The 27,672-nt window shown below is 39.7% G+C and overlaps 1 protein-coding gene across 4 annotated transcripts; it reads right to left on the reverse strand.

The window, feature by feature from the left end:
* Positions 1 to 258: 258 nt before the first annotated feature.
* synj1 (synaptojanin 1) lies at positions 259 to 27,643 on the reverse strand. 4 transcript variants are annotated; one of them, XM_085174471.1, is made up of 35 exons: positions 27,408 to 27,643; positions 26,309 to 26,470; positions 26,013 to 26,099; positions 24,937 to 25,204; positions 24,567 to 24,792; positions 24,155 to 24,238; positions 23,333 to 23,353; positions 21,401 to 21,462; positions 17,900 to 17,996; positions 17,030 to 17,205; positions 16,526 to 16,607; positions 16,291 to 16,443; positions 14,976 to 15,141; positions 14,632 to 14,655; positions 13,930 to 14,121; positions 13,173 to 13,257; positions 12,678 to 12,818; positions 12,399 to 12,591; positions 12,158 to 12,316; positions 11,621 to 11,777; positions 11,338 to 11,464; positions 10,958 to 11,170; positions 10,795 to 10,873; positions 10,456 to 10,621; positions 10,156 to 10,338; positions 9,569 to 9,697; positions 9,338 to 9,376; positions 9,082 to 9,120; positions 8,827 to 8,865; positions 7,341 to 7,388; positions 6,663 to 6,701; positions 5,996 to 6,048; positions 5,701 to 5,890; positions 4,908 to 5,236; positions 259 to 3,829 (listed from the first exon to the last, which is right to left on the reverse strand). In XM_085174471.1, exons 2-35 carry the CDS (start codon positions 26,430 to 26,432, stop codon positions 2,834 to 2,836), a joined length of 5,166 nt encoding a protein of 1,721 aa, XP_085030597.1. In that variant the 5' UTR covers positions 26,433 to 26,470; positions 27,408 to 27,643; the 3' UTR covers positions 259 to 2,833. The 4 variants fall into 4 exon arrangements, with proteins under 4 accessions (XP_085030597.1, XP_085030598.1, XP_085030599.1 ...); XM_085174472.1 differs by lacking the exons at positions 7,341 to 7,388; positions 8,827 to 8,865; positions 9,082 to 9,120; positions 9,338 to 9,376; positions 23,333 to 23,353 and adding an exon at positions 23,693 to 23,770 and having other exon boundaries at positions 27,408 to 27,642; XM_085174473.1 differs by lacking the exons at positions 6,663 to 6,701; positions 7,341 to 7,388; positions 8,827 to 8,865; ... (1 more) ...; positions 9,338 to 9,376; positions 23,333 to 23,353 and adding an exon at positions 23,693 to 23,770 and having other exon boundaries at positions 27,408 to 27,642.
* Positions 27,644 to 27,672: the final 29 nt, after the last annotated feature.

Raw genomic sequence — 27,672 nt, forward strand, 5'->3', positions numbered from 1 at the left:
GCACAGCGGCAACACTGTGCTCCATTTCCACTGTGCAAAGAGAAACCGGCTAGAAGCGCTCACCTTGTTTGCCATGCTCGTCACGTTAAAATCCTTTCCTCGTTACTCATGATGTCTTAAGGAAATAATTAGGATCTTTTAAAAGTCCTCAATTTAAATTAAATATTATGGAATAACAATGTACTGTATGTTTCTAAAATTTGAAAAGACTTTCCAGGAATAAGGGGCATTTTTATGCAGTCAAAAACCAACAAGTACTCATGTCAACATACATTTATTTACTTTTTGCATACATACAACATAAACTGCTTCATACATAAATGTGCTGTCTGCTGTGCACATAAATTATGGAACATTGGATATTAATGTGAATTACAGCTCCAAGTTTTCACTTTAATACATACAGAATATGTTCCACAACACAGACTCTTAGTTACTATGGATTATAGCCATAAAAAGGGACACCAACCTCACAAAAGGAGCATTTTATTTCCTATAAAATGTCATCTCGAACTGTGACATGACACAAAGCGCTGGCTAGTCACCTACTGTTAATGCAGATACAGTATCTACTGCACACTTTGAATAACACAAATGCATTTTAGAGATGACACTTACATGTAAGCAGAGGCAGCCGATACACTTGCTTACATAGAGAGCTACTGCCTTCATTGCAGTGAATGAAGATTATCTTTGCGTATTTTACAAGTGTTTGAACAGAAAGCAGAAGCATTAGTTAGGTGGCGCGTTCATAAATCTGATGTTCATCTTTCATGAACCACTGTAATGCTTTTCAAATAACATAATTCCTGAAGGCTGGGGGAAATGACATGTGTCGAGGCATGGTACCTGTTGCTCATCCTTCTGCAAATCTATTGCTTATCATCACCGTCAACGTTAACGCTGACTAACAGCAGTGAAAAAGTGAAGTAGGTAATACAGGACAAAATACTGACACATCACCTCTGACAACACACACGCACACACACCTGAAGAATGGTTACGATATCAGTGAGGCTCAGTCATAAAACACCCTCAAACAACTAAGGGATAGATATCACATGTGGATCAGAAAAAGCTGAGATTTTGACACCCAACACTCAAATCAAACTTCTGTCAGGAATGTGGGCCACACTGGAAATGTGTTCTGCTGACGCATCTGGGTCTGAGCAGAGTGTGTAGTTCAGTCTAATGAAGTCAGTCAAGATGGTACTCAGAGTACTCAATTGTACAGAGGCATTCTTATTTAGATGGAGAGTGGCATGAGAACCCCCCGAAACAGTCCTGTCTTGTATTGTCAACATTGCTGCGTAACAGCCTGTGTGTAGCCTCTGGCAGGCTGAGGGAATACATACACAACTGCAGCCAGGAAAAAAGTGAATGCAGTAGCTGTTAGTGCAGAGTCTGTAAGGAAATACACTGCTTATACTCAAAAGGGAAAAGCTCCGGTATTCCACTCTTAAGTCTGTACACGCACTCACATCCAAATACAAACACTGTCAAACACGATAAGAGACAAGTATGCACTTCAAACACATCACTTCTCACCACAGTAACATTACGATTATTCAGAATAAGTTCTATTAGAAATAAGAAGCATCTTAAACAAAGACTAAAGTGGAAAAAAAAAGTGCCCTCTTGTTGATGCATGGCATGTGCTTGCTGCCATGAACACAGATCACATCATCTTTGTACTGTAACACACACACACACACACCACATTCTTTAATAGTTTAGTGTGATGCTTTGGATGAATCAAGAAGGATCAAAATAACAAAAAAAAAAAAAGAGCCCTCTTATGCTCACTCAGTCTTCAGGCTCAACAGCCAGGAGCACACACGCAGTGCATTTCAGTTACTCTATGCAAACCACTGACACTGGTCAACACCCCACCCACCCACACACACCCACACACACTTACTTAGCAATTATTTTCCATACTGGAAACACACATTTATACATAACTTCTATGTATAGGTTTTGATAGAAGGCTACAGAATATGTTCAGCTAAGCGTAAGAAACCTGAATGAACAGAGAGAAAACAAAATGCATTTCTATCCGCTGGATGAGATGATATTAAAGAGCATGGCTCCCTGGGTGAGCAGTCACATTAACTGACCTGTGCTGTCTTTTTCCACACTGTGGCTTTAGCAAGGAGGTGATGACAACCTCCAGTGCAAAATAAAGTACATTCATGATAAAAGCAAGCATAACATGTAATGCTTCAATTTTTATCTCACATACAAAAGAACAGAAATATTTGCAAATCAAAGAAAACTGCTGCGGACAGCAGCAAACATTGGGGCAAATGTAAACCTGCAGTGCATAACCTTCTGTGACGATACTGTGAAAAGTAGATTAGCATCAACTCTGGCGAGGAGCTCATTCAAAATGAAGGATATGAACCGTGGTGTGCAATTTTAAAAGTTACACAGGTTTAGGTAAAACTTTGCAGGCAAATGCAGCGTGGTGCACGGCCAAGGAATATTTTGATATTGCACAAGTGACTACACAAATGATTTGTGCGTATAGATATACTTTGATTAACATACTGTAGACACAAGCACATGTTTGCTGCCATGAATACAAAATAACGATCAGAATGATTCTTAGTAAAATAAGTGTTAATATCCGGGAACGTAAAGTCAACAACACACTTTTGGGCTCATACTCTTCTCATCGTACTGCTCGAGGTACAAAGCCTTTCCTGTAATTCAGAAGGGAATTGGTCTATACTTCTTAAATACTGTCTCTTTTGTACATACACACATATACACATTTATCATAGATCTATACATATCTGGATATGCCCTTTACATATGAACTGTGATTCTATCTTTCCATTAAATCCCTGGGGAATAAGCCGCTGTCACTGGGTCCCTCGGGGAGCTTTGGGTTACTGGTTGTAGTTCTATTTGGGATGGGAGGAGAGAGGGTCGGGATTGCTGCAGGCATGGAAGATAACCACTCTGGTTCTAAATTAAACACAGAGCTGGAAGGCTGCATCTGAGTTTGGGGCACGAGGGAACTGGAAGGAAAGACTGGGTTTTGTGAAGTTTTGCTTGGAGGTTGAAAATCATCATCGAAAGTGACCCATTGCTTAGCTTGCTTTGCTACTGGGCCAGGTGGCTGGTGTCGAGGCGCGACGGCAGGTGGAAGAGATGAGGGTGCCACCATGGGTAAAGTGGGAGGAGGAGATGGGTTAAGGGCAAGAGGGAGTACAGAAGCAGGGGCAGGATTAAGACTGGATGATGGTCCAAACAGAGACATGGTCTTTTGGAGTTGGGTGGTGGGTACAGCTGCAGGAGCTCCTGTTTGAGCTGGGGTGGGTATCAGTGGTGGAGTAAGAGAGACAGTGCTCTGAGGGTTTGCTGTTGGAGGCGAAAGCTGAAAAGTGAAGTCAGGTGTGAGTGGGCGACGCTGCTGCTGCACCAGCGGGCCAGTGAAGGGGTTGGTGCTGCTGGGTCGGGCAGGAAGTGGGTCAGCTGAGAAAGGGTTGGGGGAGGCGCGTAGTGTCTCCTGAGAGCGACTGCGAGACGGAACCGGAGGAGGAGGGAGCAGCGTCGAGGCAAATGGTGACGGGGTGGAGAGTGAAGAAGAGGAGGATGAATCAAAGCCTTGCAAATCTGCTAGAGTGGAGGACTGGTGGGAGAAGGATGATGGGAGAGTGGTGGAGGAAAAGACAGTTGGCATACGCCGGGAGGATCCTCTGGTCAGTGATTGGGTGGTGTGCCAAGAGGATGAGGAGGACAATAAATCAGATGCAAGTGTGTCAAAGGGGTCGGGCTTCCATTGTGCTTCTCCTTGAATCCCATTCAGTCCGTTTGTCTAAGAAAGGACAAAACAAAGAAAATGCTTCTGAGAGACAACAACAAATGCACTGTGAAGATATGAACCACGCACTAATATGACTGGAGTACTTAACTATCAAATGAACCATATATTTTGAAACAAATGTTGAAGGGACCCCTTGGTTATTCCTTGTAAACAAACTTGACTTGAATGACATTCATAACACAACATTGCCGAAGCTTTTTTTCCCCTCCAACTTGTTTCCCCACCCATAAATGGTGTGACACACACGCACACACGCGCACGCACACACACACACACACACTCTACAAACATCACTAGGATCTACAAAAAAATGGTTAAAATAAAACAAATCAAAGGAAATGTCAAAAAAAATTCTGATGTCATTGGATATGAGCTCACTCAACATCTGCAGCACAGTGAACCCATATGAAAGGACAAGTGACAGGAAATGGATAACAGCAAGCATAACATTTTCATCTGTTTTTCTTTTTTTCCCATCCTTCTCAAATCTTTTATGGTTTTTTTATGGTATGTTGACGGACAAAAGAAGTAAAAACAAATGACGCTCCGCTTTATGAGCCTAACACACAAACACAAAAAATATGCAAGGCCTCATAGGAGAGCAAAACATTCAGGTTTGGCATTAAAAATAAAATCGATTACAAAATAAGAAAAAGGGAAGTTACTGGGTTTAATGTATGAAAGGTTTTAACATCAGGACTGTGCTATGGGTGATGAGACAAAAAGGTGGTTTAATATCAAGTACCTTTCACCCTGAGGGCTTCTCCAGCTTGTGAAAAAGAGACAAATGTATCAGAAAGAGCAAAGCAGGAAGAAAGACAAAGAACACTCAGCTCATCTGACAGAAAAGGAAGCAGAAAAAGATCTTTTTCTATTTTTGTAGTCTTTAACCCACATCAGTTTCATAAGTAGGTGTACAACATCTTATTTAATTAACCGGAGTTCAAAATCTGTCAAAGCGAACCCAAACACCAATTTGGAAAAATAATCTCACTGTACTAATTAAATAATTGTGTAAGTGTGTGTTCACTACTTCCAATAATTAAATAAAAAGAAAGTTGGCAACTACCTGTGCAGCTGGGGCAGTCTCAGACTTGGCAGCGTCAGGCGGCAGAGCATGAGAGGAGCGGGAACGTGGTGGGGGTTTAGGAGAGGCTAAACTCGGCTGAGGCCCGGCGGGGGCGGCAGCAGCAGGTGCAGCAGATGGACCTGCTGCTTTAGGGGCTGGCGCTGGCTGTGGCTGGAGAGGAGCTGGAAGTGTGGGCTGCATTGGAGGTGGAAGCTGAGACTGAGCTGGAGGGGCAGCTGGCTGAGGCTGCATGGGAGGCTGCATGGGTGATGAAACCTGGGGCTTCACTGCAGGTGGAGCTGCAGGAGGTGCTCCTGAGGGTTGAGGACCTGAAGAAGTGAGGCAAGAGTGAGGAAACAGAAAACGGTTAAGGCTTAAAGTTGCTGTGTCACAACAAAAGACTTATTAATCAAATTTCCAGGTTTATTTTTTTCTGTGTATAATTAAATTAACTGGACATTTGAACACCTCTAAATGTAGCCTCTGTCTGAGATGGGCTGTTTTAGCTCCCGTCTCTTTTAGGTGTCCTTCCTTTGAGCCTAACATGTCCTGACTGGCTCGCAATAGGAACCTGCCCCTCTAAGACTTTTGATCCTTACAGAAACAAACAGTGGTAGCTGGATTTCACCAATTCATCTTGTTCTTTAATCAAATTGGCAATTTATTAAACACACCAGAAGCCGTTTTAGTTTGAAGAACGATTTTGGTGACATTTTTCACATTGGAATATCTCAGTAATGCCCCACTATCGATAATATAATTCATTAACCTCTATGAAAACGTATTTCTTTACCCAGAGGCAGGTCAGCTGGTTTGGTCTGGGCACTGGGCACAGGTCGTGGGGCTCCAGGGTGGGTATCTGAAATAGGGCGGGGGGCCCCGGGATGCACCTCTGGAATGGGCCTTGGTGCTCCAGGGTGAGATGGAGGTGGTGGGCGAGACTGAGGTGTCACACTGATTACCCCAGCTCGAGGAGGGATATTCTGGAGGGTGAAGAAAGAAAAGTGAATAGAAATTAAGAGGTGGGCAAAATTAAAAAAAGAAGAAAAAAAGAAAGAATGATGATAAATCTTAAGTATTAAACTCACTGGTCTGGAAGCACCTCCTGGTCCAGGTGCTCCTGCTGCTGTCTGCCCTCGACCTGAGAGACAAACAAAGTGTAAGATAATTTGTTCCAAACAATACTGACCATGCAGGGTGTGCCCTGTAGGTTGAGATTCACAGAACAGGGACTTAAGATTAATAAGTTCAAGCTAAAGAAAATTTTAAAACGGCACTAAATATCATTCGAACAGACTGCAAACTGACCTGAACCTATGACAGACCAAATTCCCTGTGGCTGACTTCATAATTAATGATGACTCAGTCATTCCTGAGCTGCAGGAGGTCTGGGAGAGAGGCAGGCCTTGTTCTGTGAGCCAACTGCTTACCACAGAGAAAGCATACTCCTCATCTTTCACTATTCTCTTCTTGAGCTCCTCTCAGAGCCTGCAAACATTTTCTCACGCCACTTGGATGTCTGTCTCTGTCTAACTAACTCCGTTAACTATACAGTCACCCCTGCCAACCACACACACCCTTAATGTAACAGAGAGATTTAGCTAACCAGAGTCACCATCCTCCAGCCAAGGACAGGCGTATTTTGTATCAGGGTATTAACACATACCCAAGTAAAACACAACACAAAGATAAGTTCCCTTGTCTTTAATAGTATATGGATGCTCAGTGAAGCTTTGCATGCTATCAGGCACTCACCTGCAGCATCTGGCCGAGGAAGAGCAGGGCTTTTTTGTCCTTTGCAGCACAAAGGAAACCAAACCACATTTTGTTATACACAAACTGGGATAGTACTGATGGCCCCAAGGATAGTACGGTATAAAAAGCAGTAGCAAAAGCATATGCTGGCAATAATGCAGCAGTGCAGTGAAGCATGTGATGCTGTGAACACCCACCTGCCACCTCCAACTAATCAAAAGGGATTAGCCAAACTGAATTAAAGACCACCTCAAAGACCAAGAGATTTCCCTTCAACTCACATCATCTCCCCAGTTTTGACGACAACAATCAGACAACTACTCGTTTAGTCCGTAATGACAAAAGACACACTTGTCAGGTATCCTTTTCATCAGTATGTGCAAATGGTTTTTAACAAAGTATGGAACTCATGACCCCTGATTTATTTTCATTGTCCAACTTTTTATACAGTTGTAAAATATATTTCTGTCGTGTACTGCCAGTGAATATTAAATGGGAAGGAAGAAATATAACCTAACCTGCAACACATCTCTCTTTCTCAACCACGCACACACAAGATTAAAAAAAAGACTCAGAGTAAAACATCTGTAAATCATCAATGTCATAAAAAAGTCTAATTCCCATTGATGACTGGGCGCAAAAAATACAGGGATCTAAAAACAACTCCTCTCTGGTTACCTTGACTGCCCCTCCTACCAAGCCGTGGTTTGGGAAACTGGACACAGTCTTAAAGTCAAAGAGGGAAAACGATGTTTTGAAAATAAAGTACAGAAGGACACATGATAACCAATTTATTAAAACCAAAATTACCAAGTTTTGGTGTTGTTGAAACATCATGACAAGGTCTACTATGTATATATATGTATATTACATACTACTCAGAAATCGAATAAATACAAGAAAGAGTAACCAATGTCTAAAACACTAAGAATACTGCAGGACTCACAGAGGGAGTACAGAGGGGGAGACACTAATGACTATATAAGAATTTATATCAGGGGTATCAAACATAAGGTCTTGGGGCCATAACTGGCCTGCCAAGACTCCAACCTGTGAAGGACGTCATACATTTTTATCTTTTAACTGCGTTTTAAAAAGTTTTACTGCTTTTCTTACTGATGAAGACCTCCACCATGGCCATTCACAACACATCAACATAATAAATTATAATTAGTAATATTACACATTTACTTTTTAGAATTTAAGCCCAAAGATTCATACGGACAGATTTCTTTCACTTACCACACCAGCATTTCATTATAACGTAGCAAAACTGAGGCAAAATGTTGAAAATAAAACTTCTTTATGCTGACATAAATCACTGGTTTCACCGGTCTGACCCATATCAGATCTAAATAGGCTATATGTGGACTGCAATGTAAAATGAGCTTGACATCCCTGATTTGTATCAACTACAAAAAACAAACAAATAAAAAAACCACACACACTATGGGGAGTACTGGGAGGATGCACATTTAAACTTGACCTAAGTGGTCTTCAGCACATTTCAACCAACAAACTTCATAAACACAGTTAATCTTGTAGCTGCTCCCCGTAAACCAACAGATCCAAATATCTCATTTCAAGTTTTCATGACACCCCAGCTGAAAAGCTCCAGCTAAATCCACAGTCCATCCAGATGTGTGTACATTCATTAAGGTTCAGGTATGTGTTGCATTAGTGTTGCAGCAAAAAAACATAAATTTGGGAGAAAAATATTGTGTGTAAGCCAATTTCAAAAGAAATGCCTTTAAGCCTGAACAGCTCTCAGTTAGCAAAATTAAAAAAAAAAAAATCAGACTATATAATGTTAAGTTCTATATCCAGCACAAAGTCTGGTGTTATTTGCTCAAGAGCATCTCTATGACAGCTGAGCATGGATGGCCAGTAATTATTAATAAGCTTTTTGTAATATGTTATTCCTACAAAGCTTGTTTGTAATTAAACTCTAGAAGCAAAATGGTGACAATATTCAATATTTACATTAATCTGAAATCTCATAGCATATTCTTGTTTTACAGCACACACACACGCACGCACACGCAGACTAAATGTTCCCAAATCAGCACAGATTCATTGCTCCTGTCTGCGTGCAATTCAAATGAAAAACAGCATCTGCTACATCCAGTGCTTACACACATCAATTGCACAGCAATCACTTTACCTCCAGAGTGCCTTCTAATTGGCTCAGGGCTCATGCCTCCTTTAGAAATAAGGCAAAACATGCGGGAAAGTGAAAATGTTAGCATCTGCCTACATGCCATACAATACCGGGGAAAAATATTAAACTACAAATCCAAACTTCAAATTAAAGATTTATTTAACAATTTTTCTCTGCATAGCTCTAATGGAAAACAGCACTTGCTAAAAGCAAACGCATACGTAATGTAAGCATTTAACTACATAGCAATCACTTTACCTCCAGAGCTCCTTCTATCTGGCAGAGGGCTCATGCCTCCTTCAGATATCAGGCAAAGCATGGAAAAAAGGTGAAAATGTTATTATCTGCCTATATGTCACAAAACCAGGCAGAATAATTAAAAAAAAAATATCCAAACTTCTAATTAATGTTAATTTTTAGCTGCTCATCGATGTGTAGCTGGCATATAAAACAGTGCCTACTGCATGAAATGCTTAAGCAACCTAAGCATTTAACTGCACAGCAATCACTTTACCTCCAGAGTGCCTTCTAACTGGCAGAGGGCTCATGCCTCCTTCAGAAATAAGGCAAAGTGTGGGAGAAAGTGAAAATGTTAAACTCCACAATGCAATACCAGCCAGAAAAATCAAATCTACAAATTTCCACTTAAAAGTGACATCTATTTTCTCTAAGGTTGCCTGCTTATTTGTTCTTAAAAATCAGGCTTCAATGAAATGTATGCATAAGACTCCAGAATTTACTCTACCTGAAGGTGGTGGTGGACGTTGTGGAGGTGCTGGTCTGGCAGGGGGGGCGTTGGGGCGAGGAGGAGGTGGACGTTTGGGCTCCAGGCCTTGAGCTGTGGGGGCACCAGGCTGGAAGTCAACAGGAGGTCCTGTGAGGAAAATACATATATGTAAGAGGTAAATTTATTTATTTAAAAAAAGTAAGTAGATTAAGTGACAATTTTCACCATTTCCAAATGGTTTGAGAAAATGTATTCCTGCCCAGTTTAGAGACATTGTGAAAACATGAACATTTTCCCCAACGGTTTTTATACAATTTCTTGATCTAACAAAGCACCTGTTTAGTTTGGACTTAAGAAAAGATTATGTTAAAAATGTCACTTAAACATCTCTCAAAGAGAAAACAAGTAGTTTACTGTAATATACACATCATTTGCCAACACTAAACATAAATTACATCATCACGTATAACATTCCCTGATATTCCTTCCTCAGTTACAATGGACTTCAATCTGCTCCCACATATTACAAACAACAAAATTACAGTTTACATTCCAGCAGACACAGACCGCCATGAAAGCACTTCTTTACTAAGTGCCGTATTTACCTTGTGATGGTCGGGAGGGCTGTGCTCCACGGCTAGGTCTGCTGGGTGCAGCAGGTTCTCCATGGGTGGGGGAGGGACAGGGGCTACTCCTGGGCGAAGGGAGAGGGGAAGATCCAGGGCCAGTCCCTGCTCCAGGCTGCAGGTGCTGAGGAAGGATCTCCTCAACCTCCTCGTCCACATCACCTGGTACGGGACACAAGAGGGCATGAATTAATAACTGGAAACAGTGCCCTACAGCCATCATTTATAGTGCACATTTTTCAGGATAAGGACTGGGATTGCTTGGCAGCCATTCTTCACCTTCCATGTCGTAATCATCATCACCCACGTCTGTATCTTCAGCAAGCAGGGTGGAGCTGGCAGATGTGGGAATGCTTCCACAGATCCTCTCCACACTCATCTCTTCCTCCAGACTCTTGATCCAGCCTGGACTCTTCAGACGGATATCGATCACCTTGCCAAGGACCTTAAATGTAAACCAGGTGATACAGACAAGGCAGAATAAAGAGAGTAGTTACCACATATGCCACTGAAAAGATAGAAAGATGATAAATATTTATATGAGAGTTTAATAGTGATAGAGATTTTAAATTTTTTGTCTTTTAGCTTTGGAATAATTTTATACTCGTGAAGACTTACAGTGGAAGCACTGAGAGACAGAGCGGCCAGAGCAGAGTACCCTTCCAAGAAAGTCACCCACATCTTCTCCTCAACGAACCTGCCCAAACAAGGCCACTGTCAATACACACTAACCATCTGAAGGTGATATGCCTGCCTCTTTGTATTAGGATATCAGGCTCACCTAATGAGGATAACTTCTCCAAAATTAGCAAACTTTTCCAGCAGCTCGTCTATGAGTGCATCATCAAAGTAGTCGTCAGGCCCGGAAGAGCAGAGTGACACCAGAATGGTGCCATCTGGAGGCCCCTGCCGGGCAATGACATCCTTGTAGACCTGATGCCGAGCCTCTGGGTCCACTTCTAGGATGTCCACATCTATCACTGCCACCACAGGCCTACAGATAGATACAAGGGAACGCAGGTCACTCCGATGATAGCGGCACTTGATTTACAAAAAAATGCCACATTGTAACCACTGCTGTTTCTAATCTATGTGATGAGATAGTTTAACTTTACAAAGTTTAATCTAAACCTTCACACTTCTATGCATGCTGTGAGTTACCTGTGGTCTGAGGTCTTCAGCTCAGCCCTTCCGTAGTACTTTAAAGTGCCAGGGCTCCAGATTTGTTCTACATCATCATCACTATCTCTAGATGAAGAAGCTGCTCCTACTATATTCATCTCCTCGGCTGTAAAAGAAAAATACACAAACACAAATATATATCAATGCAAGCATATCCTCTGAGCTCCTATTTCTATTTTCCCTGTGTTGCTTTAGAGATCTGTAATAAAAGGGGAAAATAATTTGGTTTAGATAGGTTATACAAACTGACTTTGCATCTAACCTGTTTTGTCAAAGTTCCACTTTCTCCTCTTCCAAAGTATACGGTCCGTCCAGGCGGGCGTGCGGCACTTCTCACTGGTGTCATAGTCTTCTGAGAAGAGGTCATACTTATAGGTGGGGGCAAAATCTAATTTTCCCTCAATAAAACCTCGAAAGACCTGTGGAAGACATTTTTAGATTAATATCTTTATCACAGGATCATACTTGTAATCCAAAGTACATTTACATGAAGTAAGAGACCATACTATACTGTCATTTTATATAATTAACATTACAACACAGAACACTCAATTTATTTTATTTTTTTTACAAACTTTTGAGTACCAAAAGTTTGATATCATGAAAAGCACAACATAAATTATTTATGCAAATCTGACATATTGCAATATATATTGAAACAGTGAAAAATACTGCTCTGCTGGTATCATCACATTGTTAGCAGATGTCCAGGCTCAGTCCCACAAATTAGCAGACACTCAAACGTGGATACATAAAGTATAACATCTGTATAATTATGCATGTGTGCTGTAGGCTTTACCAAACCGGCATTCTTCTGGTCCAACAACTGGTCCCCTGCTGTCAAGGCATCCCAGTTCTGCTGCTTGATGAGATCTTTTACTTCCTCATTAGGCAGACTTATACGATAGTTAAAGTCTCCACACCAGAACACATAATCATGTGAATACAGCAGACGGCCCTGGAGGGTAAGATTTATGTTATTAAGCATTTAACTTAGACAACAGGGTGCTTTCTTGACTTAATAATGTTATGGTTATTACCATGGGGAAGCTGAGTCTGCGTGTGATCTCATTGTAGTCGTCATTCCTCTCTTTGACCTGTGATTGGCCGGCAGCAAAGTGGGAGCAGACGAAGCAGATGCTGGTGGTATGGAACAACAGGCGGATTGCCACACCTCCTTTATTACCTGTGGCGCCACCCATTCCAGTTTTTACAGTATCAACAGCTACATCCCTGGAACACAACGAATATCAGATTACATCTACTACCATACACCCCTAATTATATAACTACTAATGTGGTTTCTGTGCAGCTTATACCTGATAAATGGTGCATGCTGTGGGCGGATGAAAACAAAAAGACACACTCCCACCAGCTGCTCTGAGGCAAGCAGCACATACTTGTGGTCCCGTGAGATATTTTTTTGCAGCTCAGCAGCCCACAGCTTCTGGTTAGTAGTACTGAGACAGGAACAAAATGAGGCATTACAGTGCAGATGATAAAGTTAACCAAATTATCATGTTAACTGTCTAACTGTTAGAAAACCCTCAAAGCAGTTCATGTCATAGTTCTGGCATTGTCTAATGACCTGAGCAAGTTTTAGCAAACTCAGGTCCAAACTGTAAATCCGCAGCCATTGCTGGAAACAACTTTTTTTTTCTACTTTATTTTTTTACTTTTAAAGCAATCAGTGTATCGTTAAAGTTTATATTTCTTATCTTCAGTTTTTTAAAGGAAAAAAAAAAGCTCTAGTGTTGTTGTAATAACTACGACACAAAGGTCTTTAATCTTAGATCACGATCTTGCACACATACCTGGCACTGACAATGTTTCCCGCATTCAGTTCAACCATTTCCTCAAAACCGATGGCAAAGATATCTATGGGGTTTGTTCTGCTGTCTGTAAAAAGGACAAAAATCTCATTAATGATCCATACGTGTAAACATTCTAATACCTTGATATATTCCATCATAAAAATATGGAGGTAGTTTATAGATTTCAATAAATGTCTTTTAACTACACATGCATTATTTCAATTTTAACTAATAATAAGTATGTTGGCATAGTATTGCATAATTACTGTAGGAACAGCAAAAGTGATTAACTATACTGTACCTACAGGGTTCTGATAAAGGACAGCAAGTATATAACTGTACAAGTTAGTCAGAAAATATCAGCATCTTAACATTTATACCAATAAGCATTAAGTACCAGAAAAGGAGCATGAAAATGTATCCATAACAATCCACCTTTGCTAGAAGCATTAATTACAATTTATTGTACTCTATAAATGTTAAATGATCAGATTTAGATGTGACATCAAACTTATTTTGCCATTCCAATTGCTATCTCAGTTTCGTGAACTTATATAAGCAGTAACTTTTCATATTTAGTATAGACATGAGAATTCTTCCCATCTAAGGGGAAAATGTGCAAACTGTCAGAAAGAAAAAAAAAAAAAAAAAACACTCAAATATTTCTCTTACCCAATAAATGCACCTAATAAATCTAAAGATATATATTTATATATCTGTAGATTATATATACAAAAAGTCCAAAACACTGACATACCCTGGAACTCAGGATGTCCTGCATTCTTTGGAGCATCCAGCAGCCAGTCGTTGAGTGTCTGGTTGCGGAAAGCAATGCTTCGAAACTGTTTACCCCCATTGACATTCCAGGTACCGATGCAAACACGAATCTGCTTGGGCCTTGTGTATTTATGGTAGTTCTGACACATTCCCAACAATACTCTTGGAGATGCTGCAGAAGGGAAAGGATTTGAATTAAAATGTAATTCTACAGTTAGTTTAGTAAGTTTATGTATATATGGACGGCTGCACTCAGGGTAACAAAACTAGAATGGGAAACGCTAACCAAAAGCAACAAAACCAATGGAAAGGTTGTATTCATATACTATGAATGAAGACCACAACAATGTCATAAAACATGGGGCATGGGAGAAAAGGATGCAAATCAGAGCTTGTGCTGAAATACAACAAAAGGTTCACATAATCAACCTTGGTAATGGTTCACTGCTGTCTGTAAAATTCCACTTAAAGGCATGTTACATTTCAATGCAAAATTAAAAACATCTTTTTTAAAAATTACAGTTTAAGAAGCCTGATGATATGCAACAGATAGTCAATTAAACCACTACCAACACTGGTTTTCAAACAAACGGAAAATAAAAAGTAAAACAAATTATAGGACAAGGTTATGACAGGGTAGAAAAAGATCCATCCACTGGTAGCAGTCTGCCAGTTACTATACCTGATTGTAAGACAGGCTCAGTGACTACAATTGTGTGCGAAAGCAGAGAGGGAGAGAAGGGAAAGAAGTGTGGGTTAACCAGCGCTGTAACAGTTAATACTGGCAAAGCAGTCAGTCAGGCCGGAAGAACATTAATATTAAGCTTCCCACTTTAGTGACACAGTAGCTTTTGGCTAACAGGGCTATAACATACAGGAGCATAAAGAAAACGTATCTAAGCAAAGAATTTTCTCTTGATGGCAGAGAAATAAAATTATATTATGAACATTAAAATGTAACTATTCACCCAAAAGTTTTAGGCAAGATACATCCACTAATCCAATGACCCCACCCCCAGCATTTACCATAAAGACTGGAAGTGGTGAGCAAAGCCCGAGCTTTGTCTGCCAAATCACTGTTGAGTGTGGAGCCTAGCCTCAGGATGTCTATAGCCTCCTGCTTTGAACTGTCAAAGAAGTTGTTCTGGATGGTCCGAGTCACAGAACGAGCTCCATCTTTCAGCTTCCCCGCCTACAATAACGACAGGTATTCACACACAGTGCAAAAAACAATTACATAAAGCCACCTTAATTTTTAACAATGCTCTCATTTGGTGTGAAGAGTCTGTACTTTCCGCTCCAGCAACGGAGAGAACAAAAGAGGACCACTTCAGAGAGATCAAATGAATACAGTTTGTGACAGAAGAACTTTAAAATGTCACTGATTGATGCGCAAGACCGTTTGATTTACAGACACTGATAATCTAGACTGATTCCTTCAGGTTCCAAGAAGATATCAGACAGTGCCCGATGATCATTCATTTTTTTCTTTTCATATTTATGTAAATCAGTGATGAGATCTCCATGGAGTGTCCGCAGCAGGTTTTTCTAGGACGGGGAACCCTCAATGGCAATACGACAAAGAAATAAACAGAGGTCTGAACTAACCCTCAATCATCATCACCATCCTCATTTAACCCAGACATGGAAATCAATAATTCACCACGACGGCTCAAAACAAAACATCAACTATCTTGTTAACTTACCACACAGGTAGAGAGGTCCAGAGGACAGCCGAAAGAGACAGCACACAAGAGTTAAGAAACAGAAGCACACAGTTCTACACACAGAAGATCAGCTGTCCATGCAGAACTGTCACTGCAGGTACTACATGCCCATTATTTATATTACTTACTAAGTCCATACTTGTATTATAAACTGTAATTTATGCTTTAATATCCAAGTTAAAACTAACATTTTAAAATTCATGTCAAATAGGATAGGATCGTTCCTATTTTTAATTACAGCTTTTTATGCTTCCCCCTCTGTTTATGAACTAGAATAAACCCATCTTTGGTTCGGTGCATGTCTATCCAGTAACATGACTGCAGTTGAGACATATCAAATGTAGATTATTAATATTTAAAAGGTCACACACTTTAAATATTAAAAGTTGTGACCTATGTAATAGTAGCAGTAGTAGTAATAAAAATAATAATAATAATAATAATCATATATCCAGAAGCAACAATTAAAGTTTGCTGGAATATGCTGCGCTTTATCAGGTAGGCCATAATCTGGCTGCTGACAGGGAAATTGAAAAATTATTTGAAGTGCTTCAATTGTGAATTACTGCTAACCTGCGTATCGTGTGCATTTTTGCTGCAGTAAAAGTCTGTACCTTGGCCTTGCCATCCAGGGCCCCGGTGCCTGCATAGATCTTACTGACGGAGTCACCATTAGCGGACCACATGGTCCTAAAAACCTCTTGAAACCTGGCCACCAGCTGTGGTTTCTCTGTCAAACCCATTTGTTCCAACTGCTTAGGCAGCATCTGAGGAAAGGAGGTTGACAAGGGTCAAACTAAAATCCTCTTTAAAGACTACAGGAGCAGACAAGCTCAGCAGTACTCTTACCTCGAGAGCAAAAAAAGCTTGGACACTGTTGGTTCTATCCAAACAATCCAGGCAGTTGGTCCTCATAGTCCCTCCCTGAGTCCTAAAACCACACAATAAAGAGTTATTGCAGCTTTTTTTTCCCCATCATGTACACTTAAAACTTTCACTGGTGACAATGGCATAATAAAACACCTGTCTACACAGGGTATCATTAAAGGCATTTAACTTATTAGTTTACATAGTGCTAAAATTGCTGCATGACTTGTGAACATATCATGAACAGAAGCTTCAACTCAAATAATAATCAGATGCAACTAAAAAAAACAAAAAAAATTAAAAGGTACAAGGGAATGTTTGGGGTTTGATTTTTTGCATAAATGAAAGTGAGTGTGTTTTAATAGTAACAAGAAATATTTTTAAAATATCCATCCTCTTCCACTTATCCACTTCAGTGTTACAGATTACAGATCTCTCATGGGGTAAGAGGTCGGGTACGCAGGCATGCAAGCACCAATTTCTCACCTTAATATCCCAGTTTCTCCAGAATAGTAGAAGAAACCACACTCTTCTACGAATTTGTTGAGCTGGGGCTTGAGGACACTGTGAAGTTTGTCTGCCTTTCCACCTTTCACATTCTGATGGTAGTCAAAGTTCACCATTTTCACTGCTGAAGCATGTTCTGATGCTTTCAGGTGACTCTAAAATGGTGAGACAGGTAGACTTACTTCCTCAAAATCAAATCTATTGCAAAACTATTTTGCATGGTGTGTTGCCTTAACTGAAGGGCAAATTAATTTGCATTGCAAATCATTGACCTGAATTCTTGAAGTATGTCATAGTAATGTGTGAACATCCCGGTTGCATAGTCAGAAACCATTTTATATATTTTAAACACAAACTCAGCTCACTGATGACATCAACAGCATTTATGGCAATTACCCCTAACATACGACACCTTAAGTCCCAACATTTCTAGCTGGTGCTAAACATATAACATCTTTTGCATTTGCAGCTATATGGGATTTTATACTTCATTAGGTAAACTTCCTGTGTGGTTTGAGGGCAACTACAAGACCACAGAAAAAGACAGGGTTCGAGATCTTATGATAAAGGGTAAAAAATGGGGATGCTGTGGTGTGCAAATATGTAAAATAGAAACAAATGAATAATGCTCTTTACTGACTCATTCACCACAAAATACAGTAAGAACCTGAGGTAGTCTTTCTTGAGCAGCAGTACCCACCCACTTGAAATTTTTTTCCCTGCCCTTATGGCGTGGGCTTACGTGGACACAACAGAGAGAATCTGTTTGAACACACATAGCTTACTGCTAGTGTATTTTGGAATGTCATCCTCAGATCACTGTTAACAGACAATGTATTGACCTCTCACCTGAAACGCTTTGCTGAGCATGTGTTCCCCTTCTTTACTTCCAAGCAGGTTGATTATCACTTGCTTACCATACAACCGCCTCAGTGCAGTAAAGTGTCTGCAAAACACACAATCTGATATAGTAAGCACTTTATAAAAATGACATTAAGCAGATTTATCTTATCCTTTAAAAGTTTTGCTTAAAAATAAATAAATAAATAAAAAAATCATACTTTGTAACAATAATTAGGACAGACAAATACAAATGACTCATCTATGATTAATCACCAACAGCCTAGTTTGCATCAAAAGTCCTCTGTCACTGTAGCAACCTTAAGACACAACTCTGTGGCGTACTGTTGTGTTAAACCAGACCTTCCCAAAGTGTGGGGCACGCCCCCTAGGGGGGGCGCAGAGCCATTGCAGGGGGGGCGCGGAATGAAAAGGGGGAGAAAAAAACAAAAAAAGCTTGGACACTGCTAGCACGGGGCGGCCACAGAAACGCAAAGCAGGAGATGAAGCATCGCTGAATATGTTTCCAAACCAACTTCATTCTAAGCCAAAGACTAGAAAATATGGTGAAGCAAATCTTCCCTTTGGTTTCACCTGCACAAGTGCCGAGGTAGGTCTCCCTGCAGAATTGGTTTTCCCTGGGTCAAGAGCAGCGCTGGGCTCTTCAAATCACGGACAAACAGTATCCCACATTCTTGATTTTTAGTTCAAACACTTGTTGTAATGACTAACTACTCCTGACATTTTGGAGATGTTAGCTCTTTATACAGTAAAGTTACAGCGGGATACAAATAACATCAGGCTCATCCTGCTACAATTTGTTCCCCCTGTCTAAATCATGGACAAACAGTATGCCACAGTTGTTTATGTTTTTAAACCCATTTTGCACAGAGAGGCATTTTTTGAAAATGCATTGATAGGAATGTTGAATATTATTACACAGGAAAAAAACAACTACACGACGCCTCTGCCTTTGTAAATGGAGGGACAGTAACTGCTTGTGTATATGTAAGCGTTTTGTCTCTATCTGCCATTCTGCAATTCATCTCATGTAAACAATAACGTGGCGCACAGCGTGCCATGAAAAAGGCACATACCTTGTTGTGTGAGGAACTCTGTATTCCTCGTCCACATGTAAATGCAAAAAAGGAGTTTTAAAAAAATCTCTGTTTTTGGTGATTCGAAACGCCGTTTCCGTGTGGACGAAACAGCTGTGTTTTCAAAAATACTCGTGTAGGTGTGGATGTAGCATAAAAGAGTTAGTAGTTTATTTTATTACTACCTGTAATTTATTGCAGCTTACTTGTATTTGTTTAATTGTTTACTAAATGTTTGAGATGTGAAAGAAACCGCAATGGAGCAAAATAAGGGTGTGTGTGGTTGGAGGATGTGTTTGTGCGTGCACGCGCTGGAGGGGGGCGCGAACATTTTTCTTGTAAAACAAAGGGGGGCCCAGCAAAAAAAGTTTGGGAACCACTGTGTTAAACGATGCAAACGTGAGCGCTTCACCCACATTTGCAACTTAAATGGGACCTGTAATAAAAACTTATTTAGAAGCAGCGTATGAATAAATAAGTCTGACAACATTAAACTCACGCAGCCCTCTGTTCTTAACAACAACACTGATAACACAACAGCAGCAGCAATGCTCGTGGGAGTCCTTCATCGAAGCACCTGATCAACAAACTAACGTGAAGAAAAGCCAACTTTTTAGCTGCTCAATCCACCGCAATCTGTTTTACACAGCAAAAAATTGAGGCTGTGACTGAAAAGGGATGTGAGTAACTTGTTATAGCTTTGCAGATCTTGACAGATCTGAATCCCACTGAACACCTATAGGAGACAAAGACAGTGCTCTTTATCACCACTAAACACCAAAAGAGGGATTCTTTTATAGGAATGGTGTTCAATCCCTCCAGTGATATTTGAGAGTTATGGAGAACTGTTGAGGTGCTGTTCTGGCAGCATCTGGTGGCCTAATACTTTCTAAGACACTTAATATTGTCTGTAGGCCTCTTATCTTAATGTTCCTCACAGCTTAAGATCAATATATCCACATGTAGCTCAAATGTTCTCAAGCTGTTCAAGCAAATGTTCAAAGCTGTTCTGAGCCGCACTCTCTTGTTCCATTGTCACTTGTAAGGCCTGTTCCTACCTTTTAATCTACCTTGCCCCTCTTATGAGATTTCCTCTACAAATGAATGCGGGTAGAATCCAGAAAAAGGACATTTCTATCCATGTCAACCAAAAGCCTGCACAGGACCTTAAAGCCTGCCTGGAATTCTCTTCTGGTTATTTCTTACAAGGGGGTTATAATCTTACTTTAGTCTGTCTGTTAACACCACTGTTAAGATATGTGCTGAATTAAAAGTGATATGTAAAAGCTTTGACTGCAGTCATATTAATGGAAAAGAATACATGTGTAAAAGCAAAGCTTTTTACAATGACATTCTTGGCTGCAAACAAAAACTAACCAGATATCACAAAGGATGACTCATCATCCCTTCGCTGAATAGATATTAGAAAGATTAGTAGCCCTGACAACTACTTAGAGGGGAAAAACAAATAATGTGTTACACAGTACTAATGATTTAAAGTCTAATATACATTTATATTAACTCCATTAAAATGCTCCCCAAAAAATGAGCAGAATCCAAAAGATCTGGAAATCAAAGAAGTGCTGACAGAACTCTGTAAGACATATCTGCTGGAATGCACAGTGAATGACATGGCTACTTTGAGACTGGTTGGGTAGCTGCTGTGGGCTGATAAGAATGGAGTTCATACTATCAAGGTGTAACCCACAGATTCGGGTCATCATTTTTGTTCTTGTGTGTGTGCTGAGTGTATGCTTCAGCAACAATGCATTGAGCTTAAAGCAAAGGAACTTGCAGCTCTGTTCTGTTGTTAACCCTACAGCTGTAATGAGTCAATTCACAGTGAAATTCTAGAAAAAAGAAAAAAAAAAAAGTTTCATTTTATAAAGACTAAAGTCAAATTGTTCTTATTGGGAAAAATCTTAACTTATTTAATGCTTATTAAAACATTTCTGTATGTAAAGAAACATTTATTTTTAGCAGACAGACATTAAGACATTGAGAGCAGTTTTATTTTTCACTTTTTTGATATTTAAATTTAACCAAAAATTATTGTATTTAATGAGGCACAAATAAAGATAGCTGTTAAGAACACACACACACACACACACTAATTGAAATAATGACTTCCAAATTGAATGAACTGCCTGTGATTAATGTAAACTACAGGTCATCAAGGCCGATGGCTAAATAAGGGCTACTAATAAACCAACCTCTGAGGACACACTGCAATTAATGTCTTCTTCACAAACCTTAATAGTTTTTCTCTACTGTGATGAGTACATGTGATATACAGGAATATTATAGCATTTCCTCTGTGGTTCAGAGGAGTGGCTATCTGTGGTAGGCCAGATAAAGCTGCAGGAAACTGCTACACACAAAAAGAGCTGTGCACACAAAACAATTTAATTACCTTTCAAATGCTGGCGCATTTGCCTCAAATCCCCTTGAGAGTTTGACACGATGAGAACCAACCTGGAGAGACACAAGTCACAGTGTCCTTCTTTGGTGAAAGATACAAAAAAAGTCTGTTTTCTAAACACACACACATTGCAGATGACCAGAAAACCTTATGATGACAAATGGATTTCGGAAAGAAAGTGTAGACATTTGAAATGAGGAAACGAGCTCTTAATAGGGCCCAAAAAGAGAACTGCTTAGGAAAAGAGCAACATAGGTGCAGAACGGGGAGATTTGTTCCAACAAAGACACTGAGCAGCAGATAAATGATATATTGTAATTGATCAGCATTTTCCCACATTTAGCCTCTTTTTCTCATATTAATTCTCATTTTGAAAGTATGCTGATACTGAGCAAATCATCAGTCTCATAGGCAAACATGACCACACGAGCAGACCTGGATAGGCTTTGCAAGACATTGGCATTGTGACTGTACTACGGAAGTCTCTTGACTCTGCAGAGCATGTCTCTACTTGTTCCTTTGTTATCCCTACCCATTTCTGCCTCAATCTGAGTTTACATCTTCTCTTCTCATTTGGGCATGGTGGCTCAGTGGTTAGTATAGCAAGTAGTCCTGGGTTTAAACCCAGGAAGGGCCCTTGAGTTAACATGTTTTCTCTGCTTATGTTGGTTTTCTGTGGTTTCTCCCACCATCAAATAACATGGCAGCTTAAGGCTGGCTATCTGTGCCCAGGACACTCTTGCAAAAGAGACTCTTAGTCAGCAGAGTTTTACTTCCTGTATAAACAAAAGTTGATTCTCTCTGTGTTCAAATATTTCTCTTACTGTCTGTGACAGCTTGTTAAAACAAGAAAAATTACAGCAACACTCCCTCATATTTCAGCTAGCGACTCAGGATGCTTTCTGGGTCTAAAAAAACTGTAGTTTCTCTGGAGATAATACTGAGGTCTATTACCGAGTACTGACTTTCATTGTGTTGTGGAAGGTTTTTACTTCCCTAAGAATCTTATATTTCCCTTTATTCTGCAGTGTGTGTTGAGCTTAGAATTAATCTGCTTTGTTTGCTTCTATGCGTCAATGTGGCCAAGCCTGGGCATGTGTGGAAGGGCTAACATTTTTGCTCCATGTTGTTGTCATTTGTCACTTCTCTCTTTCTCTACTGTTGAGCAGGTCTATGCTTTGCATATTTTATAACTTCCTGAGATGGCATCTGAAACTATTCAGGTTACAGCTGTACATCTCAGACCTGCAGAATAACTGCGGTCAAATCAGTTCTCTTACTTGCTTTGAATTCAAAAGCATCTACTGTTCTAATATGCAACGTTAACTAAATAAGCTTTGTCACCGACTATAGGAAGAGTTTTTTCACATTTTGTCTACTAATCTATAAAGCAGTAACTTATTAAATAAACATTTTCAAAATTATTTAGAATTAACTAAGAGGGATCAACCAATCACTTTAATGATTTACAGCCTTAATACTACACTACAAATATGATTTGTAGACTAATTAATATCTATGTCTAATGTGCATTAACTGAGGAAAAAAAATAAATGAGTAAATTTTACCATTGATAAACCAAATGTACAAAACCTGCTCAGGAGATATTAGAGAGTATGAGGGGGAGAGCTTAAAAGCCACAACTGGTGGGGATGAAGATCTAAGGCAGTGCGTTAAAGCAGGAGGACTACAGTTTTGTCTGAAAACAACCCCAAGCCCAATACCCAGTGTTTTGACCAAACCAATGACTTTGTGGACTGAATAAGTGATTAATTTGGTTTTAGCTTTTTTTAAGAGCTCCTGCAAAATTGAAAAGCTCTGTCCATATTATCAAATTAAATACTCATCCAGTTGCCTGGTGAATATCAGCGGACACAATGAAGGGAAGTGCTTCGGGAATGTTTTCAGATCAGGTTCTCTCACCTGACCAAAGATGTCTGGGAGCTGAGGAAAACAGAAGAATGCCCTTTACCAAACACTATCACTGTCATTAACCTCCCCCACATCTGATCTAATATTCCAGACTGTGCAATGTCAGGATAAAGGGAAGAAAATCCCACTTGTGTTCTTTGTGATGCAAATTAAATATGTGATTCCACTTCCTGATCAAAAATGTTTTTACTCTGTACAGATACTGAGTATAGGAAGAAAATTCCATCAAGGGATTCCCCGATTTTCACAGATATCCTTTGTCATTGCACAGGGGAACACCTATCTGCAGTCTGAAAGCACCAGCACCAGCAAAGCCAAAAAAAAAACACAACACAAACAAAAAAGTTATACCAGGTGGAGGTTCTCAGCCAGTCTATTAGGGTGCCGATTCTCATTCAGTTGCAACAAAACACCCTTAATGGACTTTTTCTGAACACAGCAACAAAATGTGTTAAAAAGTGTGTGATAAATATATGCACTCCATTCTCTTCACACTGTCTTAGACAGACACATCTGCCATTTTTAAACAGTAAAACTTTTTTTTGCCTTGTTCTGCAAATGACCGGTGCCAGTTTCATCAGTTCTTTAATTCAGGCACACTGTTCCAGCAAGCCAAACTGAGCCTCATCTATAACTACAGCATCAATGATAATAATGACCAGCTTTTTTTTAAAAAAACAAACAAACAAAACAACCCCCCCCCCCCCCCCCAAAGATCAGGCCTACTTTAATTTTTTTTTTTTTTTTACTGTGTGGCTTAATATAGGAAAACCACAATCAACAGTTGTATGGGATACATTTAGCTTTCATTACCTGGATTCCTGGCTGTTCCCAGAAAAGAGGAATGGACCCACGGATCTGTATGAAGGATGAGACTTTGTCATCCAGGAAAATAACCTGTTCAAAACAAGATTAAAAATTTGGTTTAGTGTATAATGTAACATTTTATGAAAAGAAATTAAATCCTAAAATAAGTAAGATGGGAAAAAAACTAAACAAAAAACACACATTGTATAAAACATCCATCTGCATAGGTGTATACTCGTGTGTGGTTTGTAGCTGAATTTTCAGGAAGCAAACGTAATGTAAAGCAGAAATCATAAAACAGACTATGTGTCGTTAGAGGCCATGAGCACAACCTGTCAACACATGTTTGATCCTCAGCTTTTTACTGTGTCATTTTTTATGGCAAGTATAAGGTTCCAAAAACTTTAACAGATTTCACCTGCTCAGTTTCCACAAAGTTGGCCACTTGTCCATCATCATTTGTTCCTCGGACATTGAACCGCGTGCCGGCACGCTCTGAGCTTAAGCGTGAGAAGATGCATGCCTTGGCTTGTTTGTGCCCTGCATAGATGGTCCTGATCTCCACACCCCCACACATCAGCCTCAGCAGCCAGTCGTCACAGTTTACACCGTAATGTTTTAGGTGCAGATGCAGAGATTGATTCCTAGTGATTCACAAAGTCAGATGTAACCGTAAACACAGAGAGCAGTTTTGCAAATCACAAAAATTCCCCATATCACAAAATGAGAAAAACCATAAATTATAGCATATCTATAATATTGGAACAGTACTGCTTTTAAGTTCCTACCAAAAGAAGCGGTTATCTGTAGTGTCTTCTATGATTCTGCGATGTGCATTAAGACTCAAGTCCATGCTGACTCCAGTGGAAGACCAGGCAAAGTAGAAATGTCCCGAGTTTAGGACCTTTCGCACCTCAGCAATTCGTTCCTCATCTCCTGGATCATTCTTCAGTGATATAAAGTCTGTCTGCGTGACCCTGAAAACTTCTGAATCCTGCACCTTTCCCACAGAGCTGCAGCCTGTCACAACCACAAGACTGTGGAGCATGGAGTCACCTGTGAAAAAAATGTGAATATAATTTTTTTTTTTTTTTACCATATCTAGTGCACACTTATTTCCAGTTTTCATATTGTTTTTTTTTTTTTTTAATTCTTTGACACTACTAGGATATCTTTCCAAGTTCAAAATAATTCTTTATCTTATACTGGGTGTGGGTGAAGCTCCTCAGTTCATTCACTATCTGAAGCAAGCCATTTCAGCTACTCTCCTTTAAAAGGACAAATTCCCTTTAAGCCAACTATCATTTGATAGGCTTGCAAACAAACAGACTGAACAGCAGGTGGGTGGGGCTGCTATGCTCACAGCCAGAGTTGTGTGCCTGATATCACAATATGAAGGATATTCTCTCTGACATCATGAAGATGCAAGAGTAGAAAAAAAATCCTGGATATCAAATGTTTAGAACTTGATAATCTGACCTCACTGTTTAAAACACAATTTTAATATCAGCATCCACAACTGTAACATTATATATATGACAGAAAAAAAGTATTTTACATCCACTATAAAGAAAAGAAGGAGAAGAAGCAGTGCTGGAGTGTTAAGAAAGGAAATACAGAAACATTACAAAATTAAATTCTGGACAAAAGATGGTTAAAATCGAAAGCCACTCAAATCACAGCTTTAATCGTTTACAGAGCTTTTTTATTGTTGTGATAACAAGAGCCTTGAAGGGCACATGGAGGACATGAGAAAGCAGCTTAGAAGAAAGCAGCAATGGTGACAAAAATCAGAGTAAGTTCACAGTCAATCAGGAATGGACCCATCTAGGAGCAACACGCAAAACACATTCTCTCGTCTTACCAAGGTTTAGGCGAAGAACACCCAGAATTCCATAGGCATCTACTATCTTGGTATATGTGTTTTTAATAGCATCCTTCTCTGCTGCCGCTAGAAGACAAACAATGGCAACAAAATTTAAGGAAAACATTGCACCACCTTCCTTTGAAAATCATAGCAATATATCACATCCACCACTACACAATAGGGGATACACATCTTTTAGTTGCATTGCTTTTACAGCTTCCTTATTTGGTGCAATGGCTTAAAAAGAATGTAAATCATATCTTATTATAGTATAATCAAACAAGAATCCTTACACAGAACAGCAACAGCTGCTGATTCAAACATGAGGCATTCCTCCCTGGCCCTAGTTTCCACTATGACACTGTAAGGTGGTGGGTCCAGCTTGTGGTAAATACGATATCCCTTGCTGAAGGCCATAATTGATCCAAGCTGGAAAAAAAACCTTATGTTATTACCTGGAAAACAAGAGAAATTTAAAAAGAATTACAATAGATCAGAAAAGAAATATTCTCACATAAAACACCTGCAATTTAATGACGATGAAAGCATCAGAAAGGTGACCTCAAATCTGATCACTTTTTTTTAAAACATGTCTGGCTCAAGATCAAAGTTATTACAGTTAGTATAGCTAACAGACTAAACCAAAGGTAAAGACATAAACTTTTCCATAATTTTGCAACACTCTTATTGTGAATTTAACGATTTCGGGGTTTCTTTTATTTATTTATTTTTCCAAATTTCTATTTAAACTCATAATTAGGCAATATTTAAATTCCCTAATCCGGAAAGGGGGTAAACTTGCATTGCGAAATCCGAAGCTTAACGTGAGATCAAGTGCAGATGCAGCTCAGGCCCACGCCTATAATTAACTAATATAAAAAATGAGTATTGCAGGTAACTCAAGATTGCGAGTATCAGAAGCACGGCGACTGATAACGGTACTTGACAGTTAGGCCGGGGGGGCTTAAATACCATCCATTGGACAGTCACGACTCCGTAATTCAACGGCAGAACAAACGCTAACGTTCACCAGCGAGGTAGCTCAAATGCTAGGTTTTGTGCAATCCTAGACCGACAAGTAAAACGACAGATGACAGTATAAAACGAAAGTAGTAGTAGCAGCTGCCTTTAACCTCTGCAAAGCTAACTGGTAACGCTAGCCAAGTTAGCTGGATGAATCACAGGAATAGCTATGATTCGCTAGCCTACAATATTTTGATGGTGGCACTTATCTGCACGTCCGGGGTGATAAACTGTAACTATTATATACATTTAACAAAGTCGGCCTCGTAAAACATTTGCACGCAAACATAATTTACATTTCTGCAATTCTTACTACCGACCGGTTTTTAAAGAAATTATGTAGAAATAACACAATTTATCTGGTCTTACCGTCTCCCCCGCCGGGTTGTAACTCCGCTGTCACAACAAAATCCTTCCCGGTGTGTTGGCAAAATGGTACATTCCGACGCAAACGTCCGCCTACCTCACGTTACCGTAATAGCCAAGGAAACGTAAAGCGCATGCCTTAGTACAAGAAAAGCATAGGAGTATGTAAAGTAAACGTTTTGCAAGCGTGCAATATTTTAAATTCGTGTTAATATGCAATTATGAACTACCCGACTTAAAAAAAGAACCCATGAAATGTTTTGAGCAA

Source organism: Neolamprologus multifasciatus, chromosome 10, assembly GCF_963576455.1.
Source record: "Neolamprologus multifasciatus chromosome 10, fNeoMul1.2, whole genome shotgun sequence".
Classification (NCBI taxonomy): Eukaryota; Metazoa; Chordata; class Actinopteri; order Cichliformes; family Cichlidae; genus Neolamprologus; species Neolamprologus multifasciatus.

Excerpts from the sequence above, each read along its gene's own strand:
- synj1 (XM_085174471.1), bottom strand. The coding sequence starts at position 26,432 with ATGGCCTTCAGCAAGGGATATCGTATTTACCACAAGCTGGACCCACCA. Across the intron at positions 21,463-23,332 it reads TCCCAGACATCTTTGGTCAG|GTTGGTTCTCATCGTGTCAA; the intron begins GTGAGAGAACCT and ends GTGTCTCTCCAG. Across the intron at positions 11,465-11,620 it reads GTGGAACTTTGACAAAACAG|CCGAGGAGATGAATATAGTA; the intron begins GTTAGATGCAAA and ends TTTCTTTTACAG.